At 48.6% G+C, this 26,383-nt stretch overlaps 3 protein-coding genes across 4 annotated transcripts in view; 2 read left to right on the top strand and 1 right to left on the bottom strand.

Moving 5' to 3' along the window:
* The window catches only part of LOC105498137 (absent in melanoma 2), a 130,452-nt gene extending 129,666 nt beyond the window's left edge, over positions 1-786 (bottom strand). The window contains exon 1 of the mRNA XM_011770012.3: positions 370-786. The gene's annotated coding sequence lies outside the window, so the exon portion shown is untranslated. The remainder of the gene's footprint in view (positions 1-369) is intronic.
* LOC105498136 (cell adhesion molecule 3) overlaps positions 1-14,839 on the top strand; it is a 30,631-nt gene extending 15,792 nt beyond the window's left edge. Inside the window, exons 2-10 of one of the 2 annotated variants that reach the window (XM_011770008.2) lie at positions 2,321-2,422; positions 4,487-4,627; positions 5,127-5,279; positions 6,287-6,424; positions 6,723-6,893; positions 9,222-9,312; positions 9,745-9,914; positions 12,624-12,749; positions 13,656-14,839. In XM_011770008.2, coding sequence (XP_011768310.1) covers positions 2,321-2,422; positions 4,487-4,627; positions 5,127-5,279; positions 6,287-6,424; positions 6,723-6,893; positions 9,222-9,312; positions 9,745-9,914; positions 12,624-12,749; positions 13,656-13,774 — 1,211 coding nt within the window. In that variant the 3' untranslated portion in view covers positions 13,775-14,839. The remainder of the gene's footprint in view (positions 1-2,320; positions 2,423-4,486; positions 4,628-5,126; positions 5,280-6,286; positions 6,425-6,722; positions 6,894-9,221; positions 9,313-9,744; positions 9,915-12,623; positions 12,750-13,655) is intronic. The other variant, XM_011770009.2, reaches the window with a different exon arrangement.
* Positions 14,840-15,828: 989 nt separating this feature from the next.
* Positions 15,829-19,264, top strand: LOC105498138 (atypical chemokine receptor 1 (Duffy blood group)). The gene is made up of 3 exons (XM_011770013.3): positions 15,829-16,390; positions 17,679-17,746; positions 18,225-19,264. The coding sequence occupies exons 1-3, from the start codon at positions 16,258-16,260 to the stop codon at positions 19,212-19,214; spliced, it is 1,191 nt and encodes a 396-aa protein (XP_011768315.2). The 5' UTR covers positions 15,829-16,257; the 3' UTR covers positions 19,215-19,264.
* The last annotated feature ends 7,119 nt before the right edge of the window (positions 19,265-26,383 follow it).

Below are 26,383 nucleotides of genomic sequence, written 5' to 3'. Positions count from 1 at the left end.
CTATTTGTGTGCCTTTAGGTAAGTAATTGAACCTCATTGTAAAAAGCAGTTCTTTCTGGCTGCCTATCTCTTGAGTTTGTTCTGAGATTAAGTGAATTCGTGGTTGAAAATCCACTCTGCAAACTGAAAGTCCTATACCATGGTATGAGACGGCTATTTCCTGCACTGATTTGAGCAAAGGCCTATTTAATACTCACTGTGCACTGGACACCAATACCGAGGGGCTGAGTGTGACTCCTCTCTGTCTTCTCCCTGTCCCTCTGCCGTCGTCCCACACCTTGGCACAACCAATTTGGTTCCCTACTGTGTGATGACGTTCACACAGGGCACCCACGAACACATAACCGGAGAAACAATATGAGCACTCACCACCTTCAGGTTGCCTCCGTCCTCCGTGTGCACAGAAGGTAGCAGGGTGAGTGTGAGGCACTCAGGGAGAGCCCCTGCTGGATGTGACAGCCCTGACCCTCTCCCCAGCCCCCTTTCCTTCTCTCATTCTCATCCTGCTTGCCTCTCTTTTATCGACAATTCCCCTTCCCGCCTTTCCTGCCTACTTCTCTCTACTTGTGACTGTTTTTCTCTGTTTTCTCCGCTTTACTCCTTCTCAGCATTTGGGCATTAGCGCTTCTCCCATTTAAGAACAGAGCAATTTCTAAAATCTCCTGGAAGCTGTCTGTGAGGAGAAGAGAAGAGGGGCGGTGCCTCCATGGAAGCCAGGGAACCTCCGCAGCTGTCTCAGAGCCCCATTCCCATGCTAGGACTCTCGAACGCCGCCCGCTTCCTGCCTGACTCCCTCCCCACTCCGGCCTCCCATTCTCTCCCTTCCCTCTCCACCCCTCTTTCTCCTGTACCCCTCGTCTTCTCCCTCCCCTCTCCTCGGGCCCCTCGCCTCTCTTTCCCTTTGCTTCTGATTAGGCAATTCTCTCCCTAGTCCAGTCCTTTTCTTCCTCTGGGACCCTAAGCCCACGTCCCACTTTTCTTTGTAATCTCGACCTCCCGGCCCCCGCGTGCCTTCTCTTGGTCCTAGCGCCTCTTTCTCCCCTCTCCTCTCCCACCTGCCTCTCCCTAGCTGGCTCTGGGTCGCGCTGGGACGACTGGCGAAGTTCTCCCGTGACTCCAGGGCGCGGACACGTAGCAGCTCCGGGCTCTGCTCAGCAGCGGATGAGCTCACTGAATTTTGCGCGCTTGATTGGCTACTTCGGGGCCCTGCGGCGGGAGACCCTGAAAAGATTCGCAAGGCCGGTTTCTTTGTCCCTCCGCCTCTTCAGGTTGGGCTAGGGACTTAGGCCATTGGGTATTTCTTGGAAATGGAATTCCAGTAATCAAGAAAGGCATGAGCAGACAGGTAGGGGTAAGGTAGGTGCCAAAGGGAGCATGGAATTGTTTTAAAATTCTCTACGGGGGAATGTAGGAAGAAAGTTTCTCAGTTTCCTTAGTTTTCCTTACAGTACCTCAAGAAAGGGTTTGGGAGCCACCTTGTAGGAAGAGAGCTGAGACGGTGACGCAGGCCCTGGAAAAGGAGTTTGTTGTACCAGAGGAAGGAGCAGACTCAATCATTTAGAGGGGCTAAGGGTAGAGTAGGAAAAAAAGATAATTTGAGTATCCCATAGAAGGTAACAATCTGGGAAGACATGGTACGACTTTCAGCCCTTACCATGATCTGTTTCTTCAGTGGAGGGAGTCTCACGTTGAAACAAATAGAGCTTTGCATTTAAAATCAGGCATTGAATTTCTAGTCTTCGTCTCCTATTTGTATGACCTTGGGCGAGTCATTTCATTCTATTTTAACTCTGCAAAATAAGAATGATAATATCCTTGTACTTATTTTACAGGTTTATTAAGAGGATTACATGTGAAAGTATTTTCTAATTATTAAATGTGTGGTAATTTTAGTGAATCGTATGGTGGAGCAGAAAATTCTGGATAAGGAATGAGAAATCTTTGGTGGTCTTTCATTTTTCTATAGTGACCTTCACCAAGTCACTTTTAACCTTTAAGGGTTTCATTGTCCTCATCTGCAAAGTCGGAGAACTAGACTGGATGAACTCTTAAGATCTCTTTGGCACTAATATTCTGTGACTGACTGATAAAAAGTTAGCATCCTCCTTTAATTCACCCCTTCAGATAAAAGGTCACTTCCTTTTTCAGAACTCTAGTTAATTTCTCCCGTTGGTGAGAAAACTACCTTCTGTTAGGTATCCCGGTGGACCTATTTTTCATAGGGACTTAGACTTTCCCACATGCCCAGCAATGAAAGTAGAGCCCCACACTGTAGCAGGATACATGTAGGGCTCATGCTTGATGGAGATTCTCTCCCCAGGCTACTGGCAGGAGCAGGATTTGGAGCTGGGAACTCTGGCTCCACTCGACGAGGCCATCAGCTCCACAGTCTGGAGCAGCTCTGACATGCTGGCCAGTCAAGGTGAGAATCCAGGCCCCTCATCTCAATGTCCCTCAGTTCCCTCACTCATCCTCACATCCTCTCCCACTCATGTTGCCTTCACCACATGTTCTCACTCCTCTCATTACCACACAGCACTTTCTCCTTTCCATCTGACATTTTAGTTCTTAGTCTGCACCACCAAATTCTGTTGCACCTACTCCTTCTTCCCTTACTCCAGTACAGAGACCTCTGTACACCCTACACTTCTTTCCAAAAATAAAATGATTCCAGGGGACTATAATACTCAGAATAAAGAGGTTCTGGAAAGACACAATCTAAGGTAGAATTCTTCAAAGGGAACCAGGGACAAAGGGATGACTGGTCAAAAATTGGCACATGGCTATGGTAAATGAAAGGTTTCTCAAACCATTTGAGAGGTTTTAGGAATATATCACTTTCAACTTTACTCAGCCAGCTCAGTCCCTGGTACACTAATCTCAGAATCATGGTTTTAAGGCTCAATTTAGATGATGACTTGAGAAGCATTTCAATGAAAAGGGCACCGTATTGAAAGACACAGGAACAGAGTTCTAGTTCTAACTCAAGTTAGTACAATGAGCTTAGGCAGTCATTGCATCTCCATTGCCTCATTGCCTACATTTGTAAAATGAGGGATTCCATGATCCCAAAGATCTCACTCAGTTCTACTAATTTTTACAATTCTTAATGCTGAAACTAACCACCAGGCTTGTGCTCCAATTTGGGAACAGTCACCCTGAACAGTCGATGCTATCAGTCAATAGCATCAACTCCAGCAGACACATCTTCATTCCTCAGGGCCTCTGCTCTGCTGGGAGCACCCATTGGGTATTTCTTGGAAATGGAATTCCAGTAACCAAGAAAGGAATAAGCAGACAGGCAGGGGTAAGGTAGGTTCCAAAAGGAGCATAGAGTTGTTTTAAAATTCTCTACAGGGGAATGTAGGAAGTAAGTTTCTTAGTTTCCTATTCAGACATAAGCAATGTTGATTAAATAATTTAGTGTCAAAGAACAGATTTTTGTGGATGCATTAGAATGAGAGCTGGAAGGTGTTGTCTATTTTAGATTTGTTCGGTGGGGATCAGTGCTACTGAGTCACAGAGTCAGTTCTGAAGATGAGGGAATCAATACAAGAAATCAGAATCCATGCTGTGGGGAACATGGAACAACAGGAAGCAAGTGTCCTGGAGCCTGAGGGGCTCCCAGGTAGGCCTGACCAGAAGGCACAGTTGAGATTCAAATGCCTCATCCATAAGATACCTTCCTAGTCCTTTTTGTTTTGTTTTGTTTAACTTGACTAAGGAGAGAAGGATTAGAAAGCATGTTTTCATCACATTGAAGAGAAAACCTTAATCCTTCCCTCTTTAAAATGACATCAGGATGGTGATTTGGGTTGTGTGTTGGGAGGCGGGTAACACTAATACCACGGGGAATATGCTAAGGGCCTTGATTGAAGGGAAGTTATTGTTAGAAGAATTGAAAAGTATGTAAAAATGTTTCACTTCTAAAAATATTTTGTTTGTTTGTTTGTTTTGCAGTTTTCTACCAGCTACCTTTGTGTAAATGAATGCGCAACCCAAGAGCTGGTTTAGCCTTTTCCCCATTTTAGTTTAAGGATTATTAGTCACAACCGCTTCTCCTGTTCTTGTTCTTATATGTAGGTGGTGGCAGGAAGGCAAAACATAGAACGACAGATATGTATGTGTGTTTTCAAAGGTAAATGGTAGAACCGTATCCGAAAAGACACATGTGGAGTGGTATGTGCAGATTTGGGGTGCCTTTACTCCTCTAAATATTCGTGGCCCTGTCAGTTCATTCAGGAAACATTTAACAAGTGACTATTTGTTTTTCTGTGTATTCAAAGTAAGTGAAACTAAGATCTGTCTTTCCGTCCACCGCCACCCACCACCTCTTTTCCTTCCCCCATGAAACCTTAAGGGTACACAGAGACCGTGTGTACACCAGGTCCTTGGATGGTCTGGATTAGATGAGGTGTACTTTGGCTCAGAAATGGGAGGAGGGGCTAGGGGTCCTCAGGAAACTAACCCTCTTCTACTCCTGCAGACAGCCAGCCCTGGACATCTGATGAAACAGTGGTGGCTGGTGGCACCGTGGTGCTCAAGTGCCAAGTGAAAGATCACGAGGACTCATCCCTGCAATGGTCTAACCCTGCTCAGCAGACTCTCTACTTTGGGGAGAAGAGAGGTAGTATCTCATGAGTTATCTTTCTGCGTGAAAACCATGGGCTGGAGAAGGGGACTGCAGACACCAAGGGGGAACTGTTCCTATCATCCAGAGGCTGAGAAACATGGCAGTATGCTGTTTTAAGATATAACAAGCCATGAGTTCCCCAACTAGTTCCAGTATTGCAGCTGTGGTTTAGAGCATGCACAGTCTTATAGGGTTCTGGAGTGACTTCACCCCACAGCAACTCTAACAGGAAGCTGAAGTCAATGTTACCTTAGGTATCTGACAAGGAAGCTCACGAAATCCAACATACTTTCTAAGTATCTCTTAGGCTACTATGTCCAATGACCCAGAAAAGTGACTGAATGACTTAAAGACTGCTTAAACTCAGGAGCAGTTATTTTTTCCCCACCCACCATACTACACCCCTTCCCCCAAAGAAGCTGGCCTGGGATTGGAAGGTAAACATGAAAGGTGCCGGTAAAATCCTAGCTTTCCATTCTCTTGATTTCCCCAGCCCTTCGAGATAATCGAATTCAGCTGGTTACCTCTACTCCCCACGAGCTCAGCATCAGCATCAGCAATGTGGCCCTGGCAGACGAGGGCGAGTACACCTGCTCAATCTTCACTATGCCTGTACGAACTGCCAAGTCCCTCGTCACTGTGCTAGGTGAGACTCCCAAACCCCAGTGTCTCTACAGCATGCTTCCTTGCAAACAAACCTCCCTGGATGGGTCCCTGAAGCAGCTGGGAGCCAGGCAAGTCTCCAAGCACTTTAGGAAAGTTCAGCCTGTGTTCCCCTGGCAATGGGATAAAATGTAAAAAGAAATGTGTTTTAATCCTTTGTGCTCTAGTTACTGTTTGATCTAGGACAAACTTCTTTTTTTTTTTTTTTTGAGACGGAGTCTCGCTCTGTCGCCCAGGCTGGAGTGCAGTGGCGCGGTCTGGGCTCACTGCCACCTCCACCTCCACCTCCCAGGTTCACGCCATTCTCCTGCCCCAGCCTCCCGAGTAGCTGGGACTACAGGCACCCGCTACGATGCCTGGCTAATTTTTTGTATTTTTAGTAAAGACGGGGTTTCACCATGTTAGCCAGGATGGCCTCCATCTCCTGACCTCGTGATCTGTCTGCCTCGGCCTTCCAAAGTGCTGGGATTACAGGCGTGAGCCACCGCTCCTGGCTAGGACAAACTTCTTCCTCTCTTTGAGTCTGAATTTTCTCTTATAACAGAGAGATGATCATACCCCTTCTACTTACCTCCCAAGATGGTGTGAGGAAAACACAAGACATGAATGTGTTATAATTTCCAAAATAAGTACCCCAGTTGCTTACATGCTCTCATCTTCATCCTATATTTCATCCTATATTTCAACTTCCTTCTTTGCCTCTCTGAGACTCGCACTATTTCTGTGGCCACCCAGTTGTGCTGTAAGTGGAGGATCATGTATCACGTCTGTGCTATGGCGTAGCTCCTCACTACCATGCTGTCTCCCACAGGCCTTCCCTTCTGGTCCTCAGGGAGGAGATCAAAGAGAAAGATGATTTATCTAGTCTTCTACCCATCAGAAATTATAGTAGAACCTAGGTACGCAGAGAAACCATCTCCACAGTGAGAGCAGAAGTGTGACCCCATGGTGCCTCTCCTTCCTATCCTGGCCATCCCTTATCCATGGCAGGAATTCCACAGAAGCCCATCATCACTGGTTATAAATCTTCATTACGGGAAAAGGACACAGCCACCCTAAACTGTCAGTCTTCTGGGAGCAAGCCTGCAGCCCGGCTCACCTGGAGAAAGGGTGACCAAGAACTCCACGGTGAGTACCTCCTGCCTTGGGGTTACAAGAGAAAGTGGTGCTGAAAAGAGAGAGAAGTGCCTGTCTATGAATGTACATAGGAGGCATGGTAGGGAAGAGAACACGTATTTTGTGTGCACTCAAGTGCCTATGTGTGTGTTGGGGCCTACATTCTCCCTGCCACAGCTTTCTAAGTTTATCTAGGTTGAGACTCACCATCTGTACGTCTACAGTGAGGCCCACATGATATCTGTATGTTGGGTTTACTCTGTGTCTCTCTCTGTGTGTTTGTGTGTGTGCCACTGTTTCTGCACTCTAGGAGAACCAACTCGCATACAGGAAGATCCCAATGGTAAAACCTTCACTGTCAGCAGCTCGGTGACATTCCAGGTTACCCGGGAGGATGATGGGGCGAACATCGTGTGCTCTGTGAACCATGAATCTCTAAAGGGAGCTGACAGATCCACCTCTCAACGCATTGAAGTTTTATGTATGTCATGGGCTTGGGGATGAAGAAGGATGAGATATGAGATGAGGACTAGGGTAAAAGAATGCAGGTGACTGTGTGTGAAACAACACTCACAGTTAAGTGGATAGGTAGAAAATGAAACAAGGACTGCCAGGACTAGGCCAGGGTTGACAAACTCTTTACAGAGGGCCCAGTAATGAATATTTTAGGCTTTGAGACCCATACTGTCTCTGTGTCAACTGCTTAATTCTGCTGTTGTTGTAGGGACGCAGTCATAGACAATATGTAAACAAATGAGCTGGGCTGTGTTCCAGTAAAACTTTATTTACTAAAGCATGCAGGTGGCAGGATTTGGTCCAAGGGGATACCAACCCCTGGGCTAGGCCAGTGTAATATAGCCAGACTGCAAACTATGGTGGTAACTGTAGTAACTCAGGATTCCCAGGAAGTAGTTTCTAGTCTGCACTCCACCACTAACTAGCTGTGTGATATTCAGAAAATTACTTTACCCCACTGAGCCTGATTCTTTATTTGCTAAGTGAAAGCGGTGAGCATGGGGATCACTACAACTTTATCTCAGTTTAACGTTCTATGATTTCAAGAAAATATGGGTGGTAGGAAAGCACAGTTTCCCTGGCATCGTTATTCCCAGATCTTTTCCTTACTGACTGCTCTTCTATTTGCCTCAGCTCCATGTATTTTCCTGGGATTCTGACCTGAAATGGCCACTGTCACTTTCACTACTCCTAGCCCTTCCAAGGACATTCTCACCCTCTATGGAATTTGCCTTTAGTATGGTTAGGACACTTCTGAGGAAGTTTGGAAATGGGAATTTCTCATTGGAGGAAATTCGGAAATTTGTAAAGAACAGCCTTTCTGGGTGGAGGAACCAAAGGGAAAAGAATCAGCGAAACCCCAACGGGAGAAGTTAAGAGTTAGGAAACGGTGCATTCCCTGTCCTAACTTACCTAAAAGTTGGGCAGTTTTCAAAATAACCAAACCCCTTCATCCTCTTCTTGTGGAATCAACTTAGGCCCAATTATTTTCCTAGCTTCAGTGCTATTTAATAATATCTTAGACCCATTACTCAAACTTCAACCTGAGGTAGGTTTAGGGTGGCATCGCTATTCATTTAGCAGACTCAGTCCGCAGGCAGACAATCCAGATTCTAGCTGCAGTGCTGCCGCTTACTAGCTGTGCTCCTTTGGCCAAAGCATTTCATTTTTCTGTGTCTCCTGCTTACTTCACTAAGTTACTGTGAGGATAAATAAAACAGTGCACGTGAAAGAACTTTGTAAATGTCAAAGTTCTATATTCCTATAAGGTACTTCTCTAATTCTTAGCTCCTAGTGTGAGGCCCTGGCCTGGAGCTTTCCCCCCCCTGCCCTTTGGTTCCTGGCCAGAGCTAAAGCCTTGGTCCCCTGCCTGAGCCCCAAAGACTCCTCTGTTAGATACCAGACCATCTGGCAGTTACTTGCCAGGGACCCTTTTGGCCCAACTGTGATCAGCAGTCAGTCAACAAATGCTATACTTCAGGCACTGTGCTAGAGGTTTCTATGGCTGTGGGGTCCCAGAACACCCATTCTTTCACCTGGCCTGATTCTCTGTGTCCCATTTGATTTGGCTGAAACACGTTCATTAACTGGTTGTTAAGGTTGGCTCTATCCTTAGGGGAAGCTCAGTCTCTTTATCTGTTGTTCTCGACCAGCATCTGGTTGTATTGTTCTGAGCGGCCATCTGGACCTAGCCTCCTAAGCAGCCCTTCGGCGTCAATGGCAGATGCCATTCTTCCTTCACAGAGCCCTTCTGTATTGTGTCAGTGCCTTTTTGCAGCCAAAATATGACCCCGGTCTCTTGCTGTTTCAAAGCTCTCACTTCGTGTTTGGACTGACCATTCAAAATGATGTTTTGTGTTCAAGCATTGCTTCTAGTTCTAAGCTCCCTTGCAGAGCAGAGAGAACTGATAAGTTGTGAGCTCAATACGTGGCAAGTTCAAGTCTATTTGTTCTGTAAAAAATATGTATTAGGTCCTTCCTATGTGCTAGGAAGTTTGCTAGGCACAGGCAAACCACTCATTTCCCTTCTCAGCTTTCTGTTCAGGCATCTCTTAAGAGTCCCAACAAGGACAGACCTTCCAGAATCCTATCACACAAGGCTGCAAGAGAAGTTGCTCACTTCTTCAATAGCAATAATGGTCCTCGTTCATAAGAATTAGGAGAAGGAAGGTCTTTGTGGCGCTTCTTGGGCTGCGGAAACATTTAGAGGTAGAAGCTGTAGTGTGCAACTAAGCGAGGGAATCTCCTAAGCTGTGTGGGGAGGTTTTCACTGACACCATTTCCTTCTCCACAGACACACCGACTGCGATGATTAGGCCAGACCCTCCCCATCCTCGTGAGGGCCAGAAGCTGTTGCTACACTGTGAGGGTCGTGGCAATCCAGTGTAAGAAGATCCATTTCCTGGTCTCCTCCTTACTCTCCACATTCTCAGATTGTCTTCTTCACATAACAGCTCCTTCCTGTCTCCTCTCTATTGTCTGACCTGAGCCTCTCATTTCCCTGACTGTCCAATAATGTCCACCTGCAATTAGTTCTTCTGCAAAGCAGCACAAGTTGAAAGGGGCCACTCCCTAGCTCAGTCCCTGAGTTTCCTACAAAGGCCAAGTTAAAGTAAGATACGTCAGGAGATTTCCAGCTTCCCCAGAACGAACCCCAAGAGTCCATCTGGAGTATAGCAGCTCCAATGTCTCTGGCCCTGATAATTTCTCCAGCCTCATCAAACAGTCCTTGACATCCCTGCTCCCAGTTATTTTTTTTTCTTTTAGCTCCCTGGCCTATGCTCTCCTGAGCTCTTCTGATTTGTCTGCCTCGACAGCCCCCAGCAGTACCTATGGGAGAAGGAGGGCAGTGTGCCACCCCTGAAGATGACCCAAGAGAGTGCCCTGATCTTCCCCTTCCTCAACAAGAGTGACAGCGGCACCTACGGCTGCACGGCCACCAGCAACATGGGCAGCTACAAGGCTTACTACACTCTCAACGTTAATGGTGAGCCCTCCTCAGTTCTCTTCCTCCAGAATCTCCTTTCTCTGTCCATCATATTCCCTTTTAAAATACTTCTTGATAACATCCCCAAACTGTGACGGGCAGTGGAGGAAAGGAAAACCAGCCCACCACTGGGGTCCCTGAGGGCTTAGGTCCCAGGTCCACTCTAGAATGTGAAATGGCCGCTTAGTGAAAAAACATTAGAAGGGTGGGCTCTCATCTGCCTTTCTTTGGTAGTGGTGGCCTGGGTGACACCATCTTCCATCCCCTGCACTTGTCTGACAACAAGAACAATAATTCTGTGTGCAGAGGCCCCAAAGCCTGTCAAGTGCAGGCGCAGGTGCATTTCCTTCTCTAACTGGCTCTTCTCAGAGTTGCTTCTCCTAAGATTAGGTATTGGGTGCAATGCAACTGCTGTCGTTTTTTAATCTGCCCACCTTAAGCACACGGTACTGGGTCTGGACAGAAAATAGAGAGAAGCTTGTACTATGCCAAGAGACAGAATCTTTTCTCAGATGCTGTATCTTCTAGAAGGACCAGGTGATGCTCCTTCTCTAAAGTTCTTCTCAAAGCTGTGACCACAAAACCCAGCTTCAGGAGTTGTGGCAGGGTGGCACAGAGGCCCCTTTATAGAGAGTTGACGGGGGATTTTTTTGAAGATCCCAATGGCTGTGGGTCCCACCAGAAAGTCTTGTAAATCTTTTCTCAGAATAGGGGAAATGCATTGTCAGGGGACTGTCAGAGGCTCCCTTACTTGAAACACTCATTAAAACAGTTGGGGGGATAAGAGCCAGGCCTCCCAGCGATAAGAGGTTTGAGTTCTTGAGATCAGAATGTCTAGATGGGTGATTCCCACTCCAGCGGCAGACCTCAGCATGTGGGAGCTGCCTCAGCACAACAAGGCTATTGTAGGATGCCAAGAGCAAGGACAATGCACTGAGCTCCGGTCTCTGCCCCCAGATCTCTCCAGACCAATCTGATGATGATTGGCAGTGAGAGAAAGTTCTTATGCCCTTGTGGTTGGTATCTTGCTGATCTCCCCTCTGCCCTGTGCTCAACAGCCAGGCAGAGGGAGTCCTGTGGAACTGCGTCTGTTTCCAGTGCTGACACCTGGTGGTAGAGGGAGCTACTGCATCTTCTTCCAGGAATATCCTTAAGTGGGCCTGACTGGAATGAAATTAAACGCTGTTCTACCTAGAGACGGGGGCCTGTAATTGAGGACCCCAGAGGTCGTTTGGCTATGGAAACCTGTGCTTTTCTAAGGAACTGCCATTTCCATAGCCTGTGGAATAAGTATCCAGGATTGATTTTCCATGTGGGCTGTGTCTCACATACTCCCTGAGAGAAAGACAGCAGGTAAACTCACTGCTTCCTCCAAGTTACACCATCACCTCCACCCCAATCATATCATAGATTCCCTGGACTCATCCTCTCCCTTCCTCCCAAGCAGGGCATAAAAAACCAGAACACAAATGTTTTCTTTTCAAATAAGGCGTACACAGGCAAGGAACTGAAACGCGGGCCCAGCCAAGCCTGAGGAGACATAAGATAGGAAAGACAAAATATGTAAGGAGTCAATGAGGCATTAAGACTCAGGCTGAGCCCATGGAAAACAGCAGCTCTCCCGTGGGTGGGAGAGTTATGTCTATGGCTACCTCAGAACCGTGTGCTGGGCCCATGTGAGTCCTCAGATATTTGGGACTCTGGCTGTGCTGCTACTGTCTTTGCCACACCCGGCCCAGTCTGTGCTGTTGATCCTCTATACGGGTTGTCAGTCCTCTGCATAGGTTGCCATAGAGGACAGATGCTGTATATTCAGTGGCAGGGACATCCACTATCATGAGAGAAAGCACCTCTTCCTTAGCACAAACCTTTGGAGGGTGGCAAAGTGAAGACGGAGTCCCACGCGTCCTCGAGAAAGACAAGAGGCCCGGGGTTTCACTAGAACACTAAACTCCCCTGAACACTAAACTCCCCTGAACACTAAACTCCCCTGAACACTAAACTCCCCTGCTACAAAGGAACAGTGTTCTTTACATAGGGGCCACAATCTGTCATCTTTCGTAAGGTGCTGTCAAAGTGCTTAATTCTTGGCTCTATCAGCTTTTACTGCTCCTTCCCTATCTGATCTTAGGGCAGTGGGTGAATAGGCTGAGAAGGCCCTTAGAGCTAGGGGAGCTGGCTCAGAATATCAAGCAGACAGGAGAGTGAGAGGCCATGGGGACAGAGAAGGAACACTCTCATAACCCATAAATTAAAAAGAAAAAGAGGGAGAAAAGAAAGAAGGAAATAAGGGCAGAGGGATGGAGGAAAGAAGGAAGAGAGGAAGGAAGGAAAAGAAGAGGGGGAGTGAGGGAGTCAGGGAGGAAGGAAGGAAGAAAGGAAGAAATGGAGGGAGGGAGGGAAGGAAGGAGAGGCATTAAAGCAATGATCTTTGACCGAGGTCAAGCTTCGGTGCCAACAACTCAATTTATATGACTAGGTATGGGCAGATTTATTTATTTATTCATTAATCCATCAATTTGTTTTAGCAAATACTATAATCCAGGCATGGCATATAAGCACAAAATAAGGCATGACGAATGATGCTGCTCCATTTTCCTGATGTTAGTACCTGTTCCCTGCAGTGTAAGACTATTCATGTCCAAGTTGGAATGCTGTAAGATAAGGGCTTTCCCCAGATCTGACTGTGTGTTTTGCCCTTTCCTCCAGACCCCAGTCCGGTGCCCTCCTCCTCCAGCACCTACCACGCCATCATCGGCGGGATCGTGGCTTTCATTGTCTTCCTGCTGCTCATCATGCTCATCTTCCTTGGACATTACTTGATCCGGCACAAAGGTCAGAAGCACAAGGAGAACATCAGCAGAACTTTGGAGGGGCAGGGAGACCAATCAGAGGCAGGCGTAAGGAGGAGCAGACAATGGAAAGGGCCTTCAGAGACTTGTCAGCCCTTTGGAATGTTTAGGGAGTGAAAAATGGAGCCAACCCTATCATTGCCAACCCTGTGATAACTGAGCACCACCAACCCCGCAGTGTAAAGCCTGATCACTTGGGGATGGTCCAAGTGAAATCAAACCTTCCCACTCAGTCAGCGGTTGCTCCCATGCTGCTCTACCTCCAGGTCTCCTGCTGCAAGACAGAGAGATCCTGAAACCGCATCTCCATCTCGTTGCTTCCTGCACTTTCTTACTTTCTGTCTGTTTAACCTCATTTTCTTCCTCTTTGATCTCATTGCCTTTCTTTCCTCTCCCACTTTTCTATCTTCTCTCTTACATCCATACCTTCTCTCTATCCTCTTTTCACATTCCTTCCTCTCAGACTTCCTACTCTGCTATTAATTCTAGCCAGCAGCCTGACTCCATAGACTGGTCATACATAAGCCAGATCTCAATTGCTTTGCTCATGAAGCTGACATAGCAGTTCCCCCGTCACCAAGTTGCGTGCACACGCATGCGTACACACACACACACACACACACACACACACACACACACACCCCTCTTTCTTGCTTTGTATTATAGATGAGATTCTACTTAGGGGCAGGATTCATTATTCATGAAGGGTGTGGTCAGGTGAGGGATGTTGGAAGCAAAATGCGAATTAGGTAAGGTGGAGTAGAGGAGAGCTATTGGCAAGCCAAAAATGACTTGGGCGGTGTGTGAGTGGGTGGGTGAGAGAGTGGGCAGGGTGGACTCAGAGGTTGGGAAGCTGGTCCTGAGAGGAGAAGCCTCTGTTTCTACACAGGAACCTACCTGACACATGAGGCAAAAGGCTCCGACGATGCCCCAGATGCGGACACAGCCATCATCAATGCAGAAGGCGGGCAGTCGGGAGGGGACGACAAGAAGGAATATTTCATCTAGGGGCGCCTGCCCACTTCCTGCGCCCCCCCCCAGGGGCCCCGTGGGGACTGCTGGGGCTATCACCAACCTGGACTTGTACAGAGCGACCCCAGGGCCGCCCCTCCCGCTTGCTCCCCAGCCCACCCACCCCCCTGTACAGAATGTCTGCTTTGGGTGGGGTTTTGTACTCGGTTTGGAATGGGGAGGGAGGAGGGCGGGGGGGAGGAGAGGGTTGCCCTCAGCCCTTTCCGTGGCTTCTCTGCATTTGGGTTATTATTATTTTTGTAACAATCCCAAATCAAATCTGTCTCCAGGCTGGAGAGGCAGGAGCCCTGGGGTGAGAAAGGCAAAAAAACAAACAAAAAAACAAGACCTTGGAGTGTTAGGAGGAGAGTGAAGGTAGAGGGGCGAGGAAGGGTAAGGGGCAGGGCTGGTTGGGAGCTGGGCGCTCTCACCACCCCTCCTTTCAGCCTCTGCAACAGAGCAGCTTCCCAGACTTCTCCAGGAACCCAGAAATGGGATGGTTGTCGACAAAGGTTGGGAGTGGCTTTTCCTCTGGTAGCCATGCACCTGAGCACTACGAACAAGGAGGCAGGTGCCACCCTGACACCCCTCCTCCATAGCAATGGGAAAGTGATGAGTAGGGGAGTCCTGAGGAGATGTGGCCTGCAGAAGACACGCAGCCATGCAAGGAACCAGGGCTTTAACCTGGGGAGGATGCAGGTCCCTGCAAGGAAGTGTAGATTTGGAGAGGAAGGAAATGAACAAAACTGGGCCCTTTCCATAGGAACTGCCCTTGGAGATTGCAGAGGGTGGCTGCCCCTCCTTGCTCCAGCAGCTGTGGGAGAGGCACTGCTCTGGGGCCTGCACTGCCTCTGCCTCCCCTGCTGAGGGGCCCCTCACTCTTACCCAAGACTCTGGATTGTTGCATGGCAACCACTCCTCCCATGGCATTGCTCAGCAACTACTCCTCCCATCCTGGCCACCCTGTGCCCCCTTCCTGGTCCCAACGCCAGCCCTTAGTCCTTCCTCCCTCAGCAGCCAGGCAGACATAACAACAAAACTACTAAAAGGAGCTTCACTGCACTGAGCTGTTTCCTGCCCAAACTAAGGGAATAATGTGAACTGTGTGCACGTGTGTGTAGTGTGTATACTTGTGTGCATGTGCGCGTGTGTGTGCATGTGCGTGTGAGTGAGAGGCAGAGCAAGGGACTGAGGAGGAGGGCTAAGAGCCAGGGGTCCTGGGCAGGTGGACAGGGCTGTGGGACATGTCGGGGAGGCTTTGGGAATGGGGTATTCCTAGTCAGGATTCACACCTCACCTGGGATGTTGTTCCATGCTGGTATTTCCTCTGCCACCCCCAATGCCCATCCGTCTTGGAGAAAGGAGTCCCTGGGTGTGTGTTTGCCCAGCTGTCCATTCTCTCTCTCCCTGAAACCTGAAACACAGAGCATTCAGCCCTTCCCTGGATTTCCCTCCTCTGAGCCATGGAGTCAGTGCCACAGCCTTTGCTATGCACCTCTCAGGCCTCTCCTTGGCATTGACCCTGGAACAACCTACCACCACCTATTTCTCCCATAGTCTGTACCCAGTGAGTTGAAGGCTGGGTCCCCACCCTTCCTTTTGGTTTCCTGTCTTCCTTCTCATGGCCCCAGCTGGTTGCCGTGGAGATGAGGTTCCTGGTCCTCCCTGTCCTGGCCGGACTGCCCCGCCTCAGATCCAGGATGCCGTTGGCATCGCTCCCACCCTCTGCCAGCTTTTCCTCCCTGCTCTGACAACGGGCATGCAAAAAGGGGCAGCTGCCATCTAGCAGGTCTGCCCACCCCCTTCAGTTCAGGTAATACCGTTTTGAATCTTCCAGCCGCTGGTTAGGGCCCTGGGCACCACACGCAGCCCCTCACCTAAGCCAGGGCCTACTCCTCTTACAACAGCAAGGGGGCCCTGGGGCCCCAGGCCTGTCGAGCTTTTTGTCTCCCAGCACCCGCTTTTGGGAAAATGACTTTTCCTCTTCAAGCTGAACCACTCTGTCCATATTACACAGAAGCCATATTTGTACGGGGGGTGGGAGGGAGAGGGGCTCTTGTGCTGTGTGTGTCTGTCCAAGGTGGAGGGTGGGGAAGGGAGCAGGGAGGGGACCGTGTATCTTTATAATCTTTCTAACTCTCCTGTGCTAATCTCAGAGGGGCCACCCTCAATATATCTGGATTATCCGTGTCGTTCAGCTGCCTCCTTTCTGCTCCTCTTGCTGCTGCTGGGATGTGTGTATGTGAGGGTCTTCTTCCCATACCCCTTGCACGTGGTGCCTGGTGCCTCAAAAGGTGGTGTGTCCCTTGCCAGGCCACTTTCAAGGATATCTATGTACAGCGACAATATAACTCTCCAAGGGAGAGAAGTGTGTTCACCTCCTTTTGCTAAGCCCTTCCTTTCTGGAGAGTGTCTTGGGGGGCATCTGACTGCTTCGCCCCACCCTCTGCCAGGCATTGCTGGAGAATGTTGAGACGGCGATGGAGACACCATCGACCCCACCCTGGAGAGCATCACCAGACACCACCAGACAAAACTCACTTTCCAGCCCCTTCATGTTGAGCCTGAAACTTGAGCTAGTGTCTGGGGAGAAAAGGGGGAAATCTCTACGAGGTACCCATCCTTCTGCACCTTGGGTCTGAGGTGCTTGGCCCCTTAGGAAGCCCTACATGAATGGGACAGAAGGTCTTTAACAACACCGGGGATGAAGCAGCCGATGCTGTTTTGGACAAATGAAACAGTGTCCCCTAACCAGCCCTTTCTATCTCATTGCTCTCACTTGGACACGCCACGGCTCACCATTCCCAATGCCCCCACTATGTCTCCCCAACTGAGGAAATAAAAGCAGAGAGGGGTGATGAAACAGTGAAGATCCTGGGTAAACAGCTGAGGAGGGGAGGCCGGGGGAAGAGGCCACTAAAAAGAAGTGAAATGGGCTTAGGAGAATCGGCCTCCCTGCAGGGTACATGCTCTTTCTCTCTGCTGGCCACCTCTGCCCCTCAGTGAGAAACTTTACATATTGCTAAGATGCCTGACCAATGAAGCAGTTCCAGAGACTTTATGTCCCTCAGTAGAAATATGAATAGAGATCACCCTGTGGGCAATGGTCCCATTTTAAAATATGCTGTCCCATTGTCCCCTAGAGCCTACTTTAACTTGTCAGACCATGTATTCCACTTCTTATGCAAGAGGCATGCACTGAGCCTATAGGTGGCTAGGCACACACCCAATAGCTCCCTGAAATGGCTTCATTAGGCAGCCTCGACAGCCACCCCAGCCCTCCCACTCTCACACTGAAACACCCAGACCTAGAGATAGCCAGACACACCCAGACGCCCGCCAAGCCCCTCACATACAGATATGTGCACACTGATACACAGCAAACGTACACAGAGATCAGCACACACAAAGAGCCCACACCCACATGCACACACCCCTCAGGTGGGACGGATTCGACCACCACCACCTTTCCCCCAAACACATGGCTCTTGAACTGCCTTTCCTTGGATCAAGTTCAAGAGGATGGAGGAGCAGTGAGAGTCAGCCGCCTTTCCACTCCAATTTCCCAGCACCTCCCTTATCTCTGCTTCACAAGTCACCCAGCCCCCCTCTTTTCCTTCCTTGTGCTTGAAGAGTCTCTACTTGGTGGAAAACCCCCTGGTTTCTCAATCTCCCTTTCCACTTCAGTAAAATGCCCACTTTCTGGTCCCCACCTTTTTCCTGCGTGCAGTCCCGACCAGTCAAATCCAACCTCAAAACAGGAAGCCCCGAGGCCAGTGCCCCCCATAGACCTGAGGCTTGTGCAGGCAGTGGGCGTGGGGTGAGGCTTCCTGATGCCCCCTGTCCCTGCCCGGAACCTGATGGCCCTCATTAGTCCTTGGCTCTTATCTTGGAAGCACAGGCGCTGACAGCCGTCCCAGCCCTTCTGTCTGTGAACCAAACGGTGCCATGGGGAACTGTCTGCACCCGGTGAGTATGGGGCCAGGCCCCACAGTCCTTTACCCCTATGCCCCTCATTTCCCCTGCTGTTTGCTCCTCAGTCTTTATATATCTTCCTTTTCCTCCTCATCTTTTCTCCCTTCCCTCTTTTTCCTCTTCCTTTAAGGTAGTTTTCCTTCTCTCCTTCCTATGCTAGTCTCCTGGCTCCCTCTTGTGTCCCTCCCTTTGCCTTTGAGTCAGTTCCATCTTGGTCCCTTGGTGCCTTCCCTTCTGACCTTGCACTGCTCCTCCAGCCCCAGCTGCCCTGGCTTCCCCAGGACTGTTCCTGCTCCGGATCTTCAGGCTCCCTGCTTTGTCCTTTCCCACTGTCCGTACTGCATCTGACTCCTGCAGAGACCGTATTCTCCCACCCGACCTTCCTCTCTGTCCTCCCCTCCCACCTGCCCCTCAGTTCCTAGGAGGCTCTTCCGGGGTTACTCTGATGGCCTCCTCTGGGTATGTCCTCCAGGCGGAACTCTCCCCCTCAACTCAGAACTCAAGTCAGCTGAACAGTGAAGATTTATGGAATTATTCCTATGACGGGAATGATTCCTTCCCAGATGTAGACTACGATGCCAACCTGGAAGCAGCTGCCCCCTGCCACTCCTGTAACCTGCTGGATGACTCTGCACTGCCCTTCTTCATCCTCGTCAGTGTCCTGGGCATCCTAGCTAGCGGCACTGTCCTCTTCATGTTTTTCAGACCTCTTTTCCACTGGCAGCTCTGCCCTGGCTGGCCTGTCCTGGCGCAGCTGGCTGTGGGCAGTGCTCTCTTCAGCATTGTGGTGCCCATCTTGGCACCAGGGCTAGGTAACACCCGCAGCTCCGCCCTATGTAGCCTGGGCTACTGTGTCTGGTATGGTTCAGCCTTTGCCCAGGCTTTGCTGCTAGGGTGCCATGCCTCCCTGGGCCCCAAACTGGGTGCAGACCAGGTCCCAGGCCTCACCCTGGGGCTCTCTGTGGGCCTTTGGGGAGTGGCGGCCCTACTGACACTGCCTATCACCTTGGCCAGTGGCGCTTCTGGTGGACTCTGCACTCCGGTATACAGCATGGAGCTGAAGGCTTTGCAGGCTACACACGCTGTAGCCTGTCTTGCCATCTTTGTCTTGTTGCCACTGGGTTTGTTTGGAGCCAAGGGGCTGAAGAAGGCATTGGGTATGGGGCCAGGCCCCTGGATGAATATCTTGTGGGCCTGGTTTATTTTCTGGTGGCCTCATGGGGTGGTTCTGGGACTGGATTTCCTGGTGAGGTCCAAGCTGTTGCTGTTGTCAACATGTCTGGCCCAGCAGGCTCTGGATCTGCTGCTGAACCTGGCAGAAGCCTTGGCAATTTTGCACTGTGTGGCTACGCCCCTGCTCCTCGCCCTATTCTGCCACCAGGCCACCCGCACCCTCTTGCCCTCTCTGCCCCTCCCTGAAGGATGGTCTTCTCATCTGGACACCCCTGGAAGCAAATCCTAGTTCTCTTCCCACCTGTCAACCTGAATTAAAGTCTACACTGCCTTTGTGAAGCGGGTGGTTTCTTATTTTGTCTGGGGAGAAGGAGAATGAAGAGAGAGACATTTTTATGTCAGACTTTCTTGCCAGTGTCTGTTTCTATAGCTGGCCTGGGGAGAAGGTGAATGATGAATAAACATCCTCAGGGTACGCAGATGTTCTCTTGAGGTGTGGGGTCACTGTCATCTCAAGGGAGAAGAGAAGAGGAACCAGAGCCTGAGGGGAGTTGTTAAACCAAGAAAACCCAGGAGGGATGGCTTCACTGGAAGAAAAGCTGTTCCAGGAAGCAAATGGAATAGGAACCAAAACTGAGAGATAAACAGGGAAGAGTGATGACAAAGCCCAGAGCAATACCACCTCCCCCTGTCCGACCTGCCCAGCCTCTCTCTGTCTTCTGTCTCCTCTCTGGCTTTGTTTAGTGATTAGGACGGTGGTGGGGAAGGTGAAAGAAGCATCCCAGGGAGTGTTACTCAGTTCAGAGAACATATTAAGATAATTTTAAAAGTCGCTCCTGGGAGTCATCTCTCCCAGGTTCCTCAGCATGACCTGAATGTGCGCACACGTGTGTGTGTGTGTGTGTGTGTGTGTACATCTGTTTCTCGATCTGTTAGAACCTACCTTTATGTTAGATGTATGCATGTAAAAACATATGTCCACCCACGAGCTTGCATCTCTGTCAGCACCTGAACTGCGCACACCTGTGTGTGTGCACTGACTTTTCTCAGGACCCAAACCCCCACTCAATTCTGCACCCATCCCTGCTCACAGGATATAGAATCGGGATTTATGACTCACTCCTTCCCCAAATGAGTTTTCTTTACCCTGGTTTTTAAGCCTAGTCTTTTCTGTGTAGGATGTGTGGAGGGAAGAAAAGATCAAGAAGTTGTGAAGGGTGGAGAAACTTGAAGGGGGAGGCCCTGATCTGATTCATCTTCTGCTTGGCATTCCCCGAATTTCCCTTTCAAATTCTCAGCTTTTGAAATAAACCTTTATTTCCCACATACATCTTTCCTTCCACCTTCCATACAATACCCCAATCCCCTGGGCACCTCTTTCCCAAATATACCCCTGATTCTCTGGCTGCTTAATCACGACTTTTGAGATTTTTCTCAATCTCTACCTAGCCAAGTTTAGATGGCTGGAAGGACAGAAGCCCCTCCTCATTAGGGGCACAGCTTTTACCACCAAGAGCAAATTCACCCTCTACCTAAGAGGTTACAAAACAGTTAGTTGCTACCTCTAACCCAACTAAAGGCTGGGGAAACTTGAGCAGATACGTTATATCCATTTGAACCCAATTACCATCTTTCCATTTTCCGAAGAAATGCTATACCTGGCTTCTTCACTAAAATGTTTCTGCTTGACTCTCTGGGCTTGGGAATAGTAGGCGAGTGCGGGAGAGGTGCAGAGATGAGTTAGAATAGCTTAGGCAGGAGGGTGCAAAAGGCTTAGGGAATTTTCCTGGGTGGGTGCCACGACAAAGCCTCTAAATCTCCCACCTCCTGTCTCTTAGCAACCACCAGGTTAGCTCCTGATTGGTTCATCATAAATTGAAAGGCGGGATTTAGGGACCGATTGAGACGCGGGAGACATTCTGAAACAGAAAGGAAGGGAAAGAAAATGAAGAGAAAGGAAATAATTTACAAACCTAAATTATGCTCACCAGAGTTCGTGAACCACAGTTCATGAATGTGTTCTAGTATTTCTTCCCCCTAATTTTTTTTCCAGGTTCCGCTCAATATCCCCCTCCCGTCCTTGACCACTCTTCCAATTCTACCAGATGTTGCTCTCCTCCCTTACAAGGTACTGATTTGGAAGCTGACCTAGTTGAGGGGGAGGAGAGGGCGTTTTTGACTCCCTGAATATTCCAGTGTCAACCTGATGCAAGGGAGGCTTAATTTAAGACCACTGGGCTTGTCTTATCTGCCCCCAACCCTATGCCTCCGGATAGAAATCCCTGGTCGGTCAGTCCAGTTAGAGAGAACCCTAGACTCCTGGGTAATAGCTTGGCAGCTCTCATGGCTTTCACAAGGGAAAGGCGGCTGCAGAAGCCTGAAGCTGCTAAGAGGTTAGGGTGGGTTGGAGACAGTGTCCCACCCCCGCCCCATGCTACATCCTCCTCATCCCCTCCCCCACCGGGATTGCCCCAGGCCTTTTGGGCTGCCCTTTCCCTGCTATTACCTATGCAGCACGTGGAAAGCTCCTCCTTAAGTCTTAGCCGGACCTCAGCCATTTCTTTAAAGCTTTCTTGGGGACCTGCCACCCCATGCATTTAACCCACTGCATGCCATCAACCACTCTAAAATTGGTCTGAATCTGGCATCTTTTCTGCAACCCTTCAGGAATACAAATCCTGTCTCCTTAGAGCCCTTAAGAATTTAATCTTAGGGTTGGCAGGGACTTTAGCCGTGTATGAGATATTAGGCCTCCTGGCTAAAGAAAAAAATCCTGTCAGAAAGATGAGAGCCAGGGAAGCAAGCTCTTGGGAAAACACAGGACCCTGAGGAAGGTCAGTTTGCTTTGCTTTCTAAAGGAGAGAGATCTATTATTCAAGGGAAGTTTGAACATCACATTGATGCTCATAGTTCATTTATTTCGAGCTGAGGCCCCTCTCTTAGGATTTAGAAAACAAATGCTTGGTCCTCACACCCTTTTTCCATTCCTATTTCCCTATCCCCCAACCCCATCACCACCTTCCTCCCTCAGAGGAATTCTGATTGAGAACTTCACTGGGATTTCAAACCCTATTCATCGCCAACTCTAATTGCCAGGGATTTGCATGAAAACCATCGTATGCTATCTAATTATTCTGACAACAGCAGCCCGCCGTCTGGGCACAAGGAGAATCGCAGTTTTAATTAACAATAATGCACCTTGCCGACGAATGTGACTGTTTAGGTTAATTAACAAGTCCAAGTCCTTCCAAATCATCTCTAGACATCTTCTAGGTGATTTAGGCAGGAGGGGTGTGGGGAACCCAGGGAGGGGTGGGGAATGTTAAAACATCAGTTCAGCAAAAATGCATGTTGGCTTTCTTCTTTCCTGTAACTATTTGGTGAAGGGAAGATAAAATCTCTGAGAGACTGGCTCGGGAAAATTGGTTGGGGAATTTTGGGAACATCTTTTTTTTTTTTTTTTTTTTTTTTTTTTTTTTTTTTTTTTTTGAGACAGAGTCTCACTCTGTTGCCCAGGCTGGAGTGCAGTGGCACAATCTCAGCTCACTGCAACCTCCAACTCCTGGGCACAAGCGATTCTCCTGCCTCAGCCTCCCGAGTAGCTGGGATTACGGGCGTGCACCACCATGCCAGGCTAAGTTTTTGTATTTTTAGTAGAGACGGGGTCTCACCGGTTTGGCCAACTTGGTCTTGAACTCTGACTTCAGGTGATCCACCTGCCTCAGCCTCCCAAAGTACTGGGATTACAGGCGTGAGCCACCGCGCCCGGCGGGAACATCATTTTAAGGGGATGTATCAGACATCTTTATGTTGCAGTTAGATTTAGGAAATCTTTTGGACACATTTTTATAAATGAGAAGATTAAGTTCTTACAGCTTTCTAGTATCTCGAAATCATTGCCTGGTTGTTTGCAAACTTGGTTTCTAGCATGAGAGCCTCGACTTCCCCATCAACGCCATTTGTCCTCAGCTTTCTTTGTACGTTCCTACCACAGCTGTGGTCATTTGAAGTTGCCTACTGCCTGTGGTTTCCCAGATAACATCTCAAGTTTCACCCTTGCCCTCCTCAAAGATAACTGTATTTTTTGGCTGGGTAGTTCTCTGTATCATGCAAAAATACATTGTATGTTGCTCCAAATTGCACCTTTTATATTTCTAAGAGCATGGACCTAGTCTTCTACCTCTAAATCAGGTATTACTAATGTTTAGGGGATAGAAGGAGGGTTATAGACCTCTTAGAAAATCCAATGAAAGTAATAAAATTACTCTTTAGAAAAAATCTAATGTTGTACCCTAAATTTGGCATCTAGTTCTTCGCTACTGCATTTGAGTTAATCCTGAGTGCTCCTCTACTATCTGACAGGACCTCCACGATTAGCCGGTGGCCTTGTCCCCCCACTGCTCAAGAAGCTTTATGCCCAGGGGTGAATTTTCTTCTTTGAAGGGGCAAATCTGTTTTCCATTCTAAGAGTCTTTGCACTTGATATCTCTTCTGCTCAAAATGCTCTCTCCTGTGCTCTTTATGTGACTGGCACCTTCTCATCCTTGGGGTCTCTGTGCAAATATCACCTCCCCCAAGAGTGACCTTCCTTGACATCCAGTGGAATGTAGCCTGGCCATGCCGCACCCAATTATTATCTACCAATTCACCTTGAATGTTTCCATTGTAGCATTTATCACATGTTAAAATTTTATTTATTCGTTTATTTGTCTACCTCCTCCCTCCAACACTAGAAAAGAAACTTCAACCATGCAAGAGTCCTTTCTCTGACTGGCACATGATTGGAGCTCAGGAAACATCTACTAAATTCCCAAGTTAATTTCACGAATAAAGATTCATTGTCCACACTGGAGCATTCACAGTCCAGAGAGGGAAGAGGAACAAGTAAGCAAATAATTGATGCAGAAAACTGACCTCTTCTCTCTAAGTCCTCCAGAGCCTCTCCCATGTCATTCCAGTGTCTGGGGACTGAAGAGGCTGGAGAATCTTCCGTAGATTTCTGGCCTGTGAACCTGTTTTTCTGTGTCAATTCATGGCTGACTGGGAAAGGTTGTCTTTTTTCATTTTTGCTTGAGGAAAAGTGAGTCACTGAGACTCCCCCAGAGTTCTGGGAGACAAAGTCCTTCACTGGCTCAGAATCAAATTCATAGTCCAGCCACCTCCTCAGATTGCATCACTCTCAGGGAGAGCCCACTACCCCCCTTGGACCAAAAAGTCACCATGTTGATTTTTTTTTTTCCTTCAGTTTTCTCTCCTTCCTTTTAGCTTCAACTTAACTCCCCTGCCAACTCTACCCCTTCCCCACCTGTGAACGCTGGTGCTTACTCTCACCTTCTGGCCTCTGTCGCCCCCCTGTGGCAATTGATGTCTCTGCAGTTTTGGGAACAGGATCACCCTTTAAGGCACTTAGGGTTGTATAATTAATTTCATTTGAAGAATTTGTTGAGTACCTACTACATTCAAGATGCTAGTGAAAGTATGGAATACTTGGAAATGAATCATACACAATTATTGGCATCAGATTCTCCCTGGACCCACCTGGTCCCCCATCCCTTTCCTTCCTCCCTTCCTCCCTTCGTCCCTTCGTCCCTTCCTCCCTTCCTCATTTCTCAACATTTCCTAGTCCTCTCCCAAACAACCTTGAACAAATTGGGATCCCAGGACACATAGAAGATCCCACAAATCCCTCAGGCACCTAGACTTCTCAGAGCGAACTTCTATTTCACAGTCAAAGGCCTGTAGCAAATCGCAAAGCCTCTAGTCAGTGGGTGTTCCTGTCTCAGTGTCATGTTCAGAAGTGTTCCTTACATGCAGACGCAGAGAAGATACAAGAGCAAGAAGCTCTTGCCCTTTCACACTCCTCCAGGGTGGTTGTGGTGGATTCTGGAAGCCAACGCACTGAAAGACAAATTACTCAGAGTAGAGGGAATGGATGTGGAGCCTTGGAGAAGACAGTTCCTTACCAATTAGTTGGCCCTTTCCTGTCTGTGACCAGATGAAGAGGGGAGGAAGAAGTGGACTGTCTGTGCTGCCTGCCTGGATGCTTCCAAAAACACGGCCATGCTTTTTCTCCTCCCATCATCTCCCTCAAGCCCCAGAACAGGGTTGTTCCCTTCACATACTGGGTTGATTGACAGGGGGGACTTCCATGGAATGCTTTGGGGAGTGTGACAAGAGCAAGGGAAGGGAAGGTCATTGGGCTAGCAAACATCCGCAGAAATTAAATAAGATGTAATAAGGATTATGCAAAACCTGCGTTTAAAAAATTAATTGCACAAAAACAGGATGGAAGATACCTGGCTCAACAGAAGTTCTTGTAAAAAAAAAAAAAAAATTTAAAGACTTAGAGGTTTCACTTGGCCACAAGCTAAAGATGATTCAATAGTGTATGTGGTAGCCAAAACGCTAATGCAGACTCAAACTGCATTCAGAGATGCAGTGTACAGGATGAGGGAGCGCACAGCACCACCCCTGCCCCGGACAGGCCATATTTAGAATAGAGGGCTTGGCTCTGCGTACTGCATGTTTAAAGGCCACTAACAAATGAGAGTTCTTAAAAATGGGGTGGCCAGGCTGGGTGCAACCGCTCACGCCTGTAATCTTAACATTTTGGGAGGCTGAGGTGGGCGAATTGCTTAAGCCCAGGAGCCCCAGACCAGTCTGGGCAACATGATTAAACCCCATCTCTACGCATGTGCACACACACACACACACACACACACACACACACACACACACCAAAAATTAGCTGGGCATGGTGGTATGTGTCTGCAGTCCCAACTACACAGGGGGCTGAGGTGGGAGGATCCCTTGAGTCTGGGTAGTTGAGGCTGCAGTGAGTGGTGATCGTGTCACTGAACTCCAGCCTGGGTGACAGAATGACACCTTGTCTGGAAAAAAAAAAAAAAAACAGGGGAAGAGAAGGGAGAGGGAGCTAGTGGTCAAAATGTTGACAATCTAGAGACCATGCTACTTCTACACGGAGAGACTAAAGGTGCAAGGGGTTCAGGGGTGGGGGAGATTTACACTGGAAATGTGTAGAAAAGACAGTTGTTTTTAACTCAATAGTTGTGCTGTTCAAAAAGCATCAGGCATGTATGTAGCTTCAGAACTAGAAATATTGAGTGAGAAGAAGTAACAGGGAGGCTGATTTTGGCTGAATGTTAGGAAGAGCCTTTGACAATTCAATCTGAGCCACAGAGATGGCTATCACATTCTGGAGGGAAGGAAGGAAGGAAGGAAGGAAGGAAGGAAGGAAGGAAGGAAGGAAGGAAGGAAGGAAGGAGAGAGGGAGGGAGGGAGGGAGAGAGAGAGGGAGGGAGGGAAGAAGTGGAGGGAGGAAGGAAATGTTCATGAGCAGACCATATGTTATGCAGTCCTCTGTGTTCTTGTTTTACAGTGGTGAGCATATCAGATGTGGGCCTCGCCTTTGTGGTGTTTGGAGACTAAAGCAAAAGG

This window comes from Macaca nemestrina, chromosome 1 (genome assembly GCF_043159975.1).
Source record: "Macaca nemestrina isolate mMacNem1 chromosome 1, mMacNem.hap1, whole genome shotgun sequence".
Taxonomy (NCBI): domain Eukaryota; kingdom Metazoa; phylum Chordata; class Mammalia; order Primates; family Cercopithecidae; genus Macaca; species Macaca nemestrina.
This window is presented reverse-complemented; position numbering and strand designations above follow the sequence as displayed.

Bases quoted from the DNA above. Each gene is read 5' to 3' on its own strand.
- LOC105498138 (XM_011770013.3), top strand. From the start codon at position 16,258: ATGGAGACACCATCGACCCCACCCTGGAGAGCATCACCAGACACCACC. The intron at 16,391-17,678 runs GTACCCATCCTT...TTGGAAGCACAG, and splicing joins AAGGGGGAAATCTCTACGAG to GCGCTGACAGCCGTCCCAGC. The intron at 17,747-18,224 runs GTGAGTATGGGG...TATGTCCTCCAG, and splicing joins TGGGGAACTGTCTGCACCCG to GCGGAACTCTCCCCCTCAAC.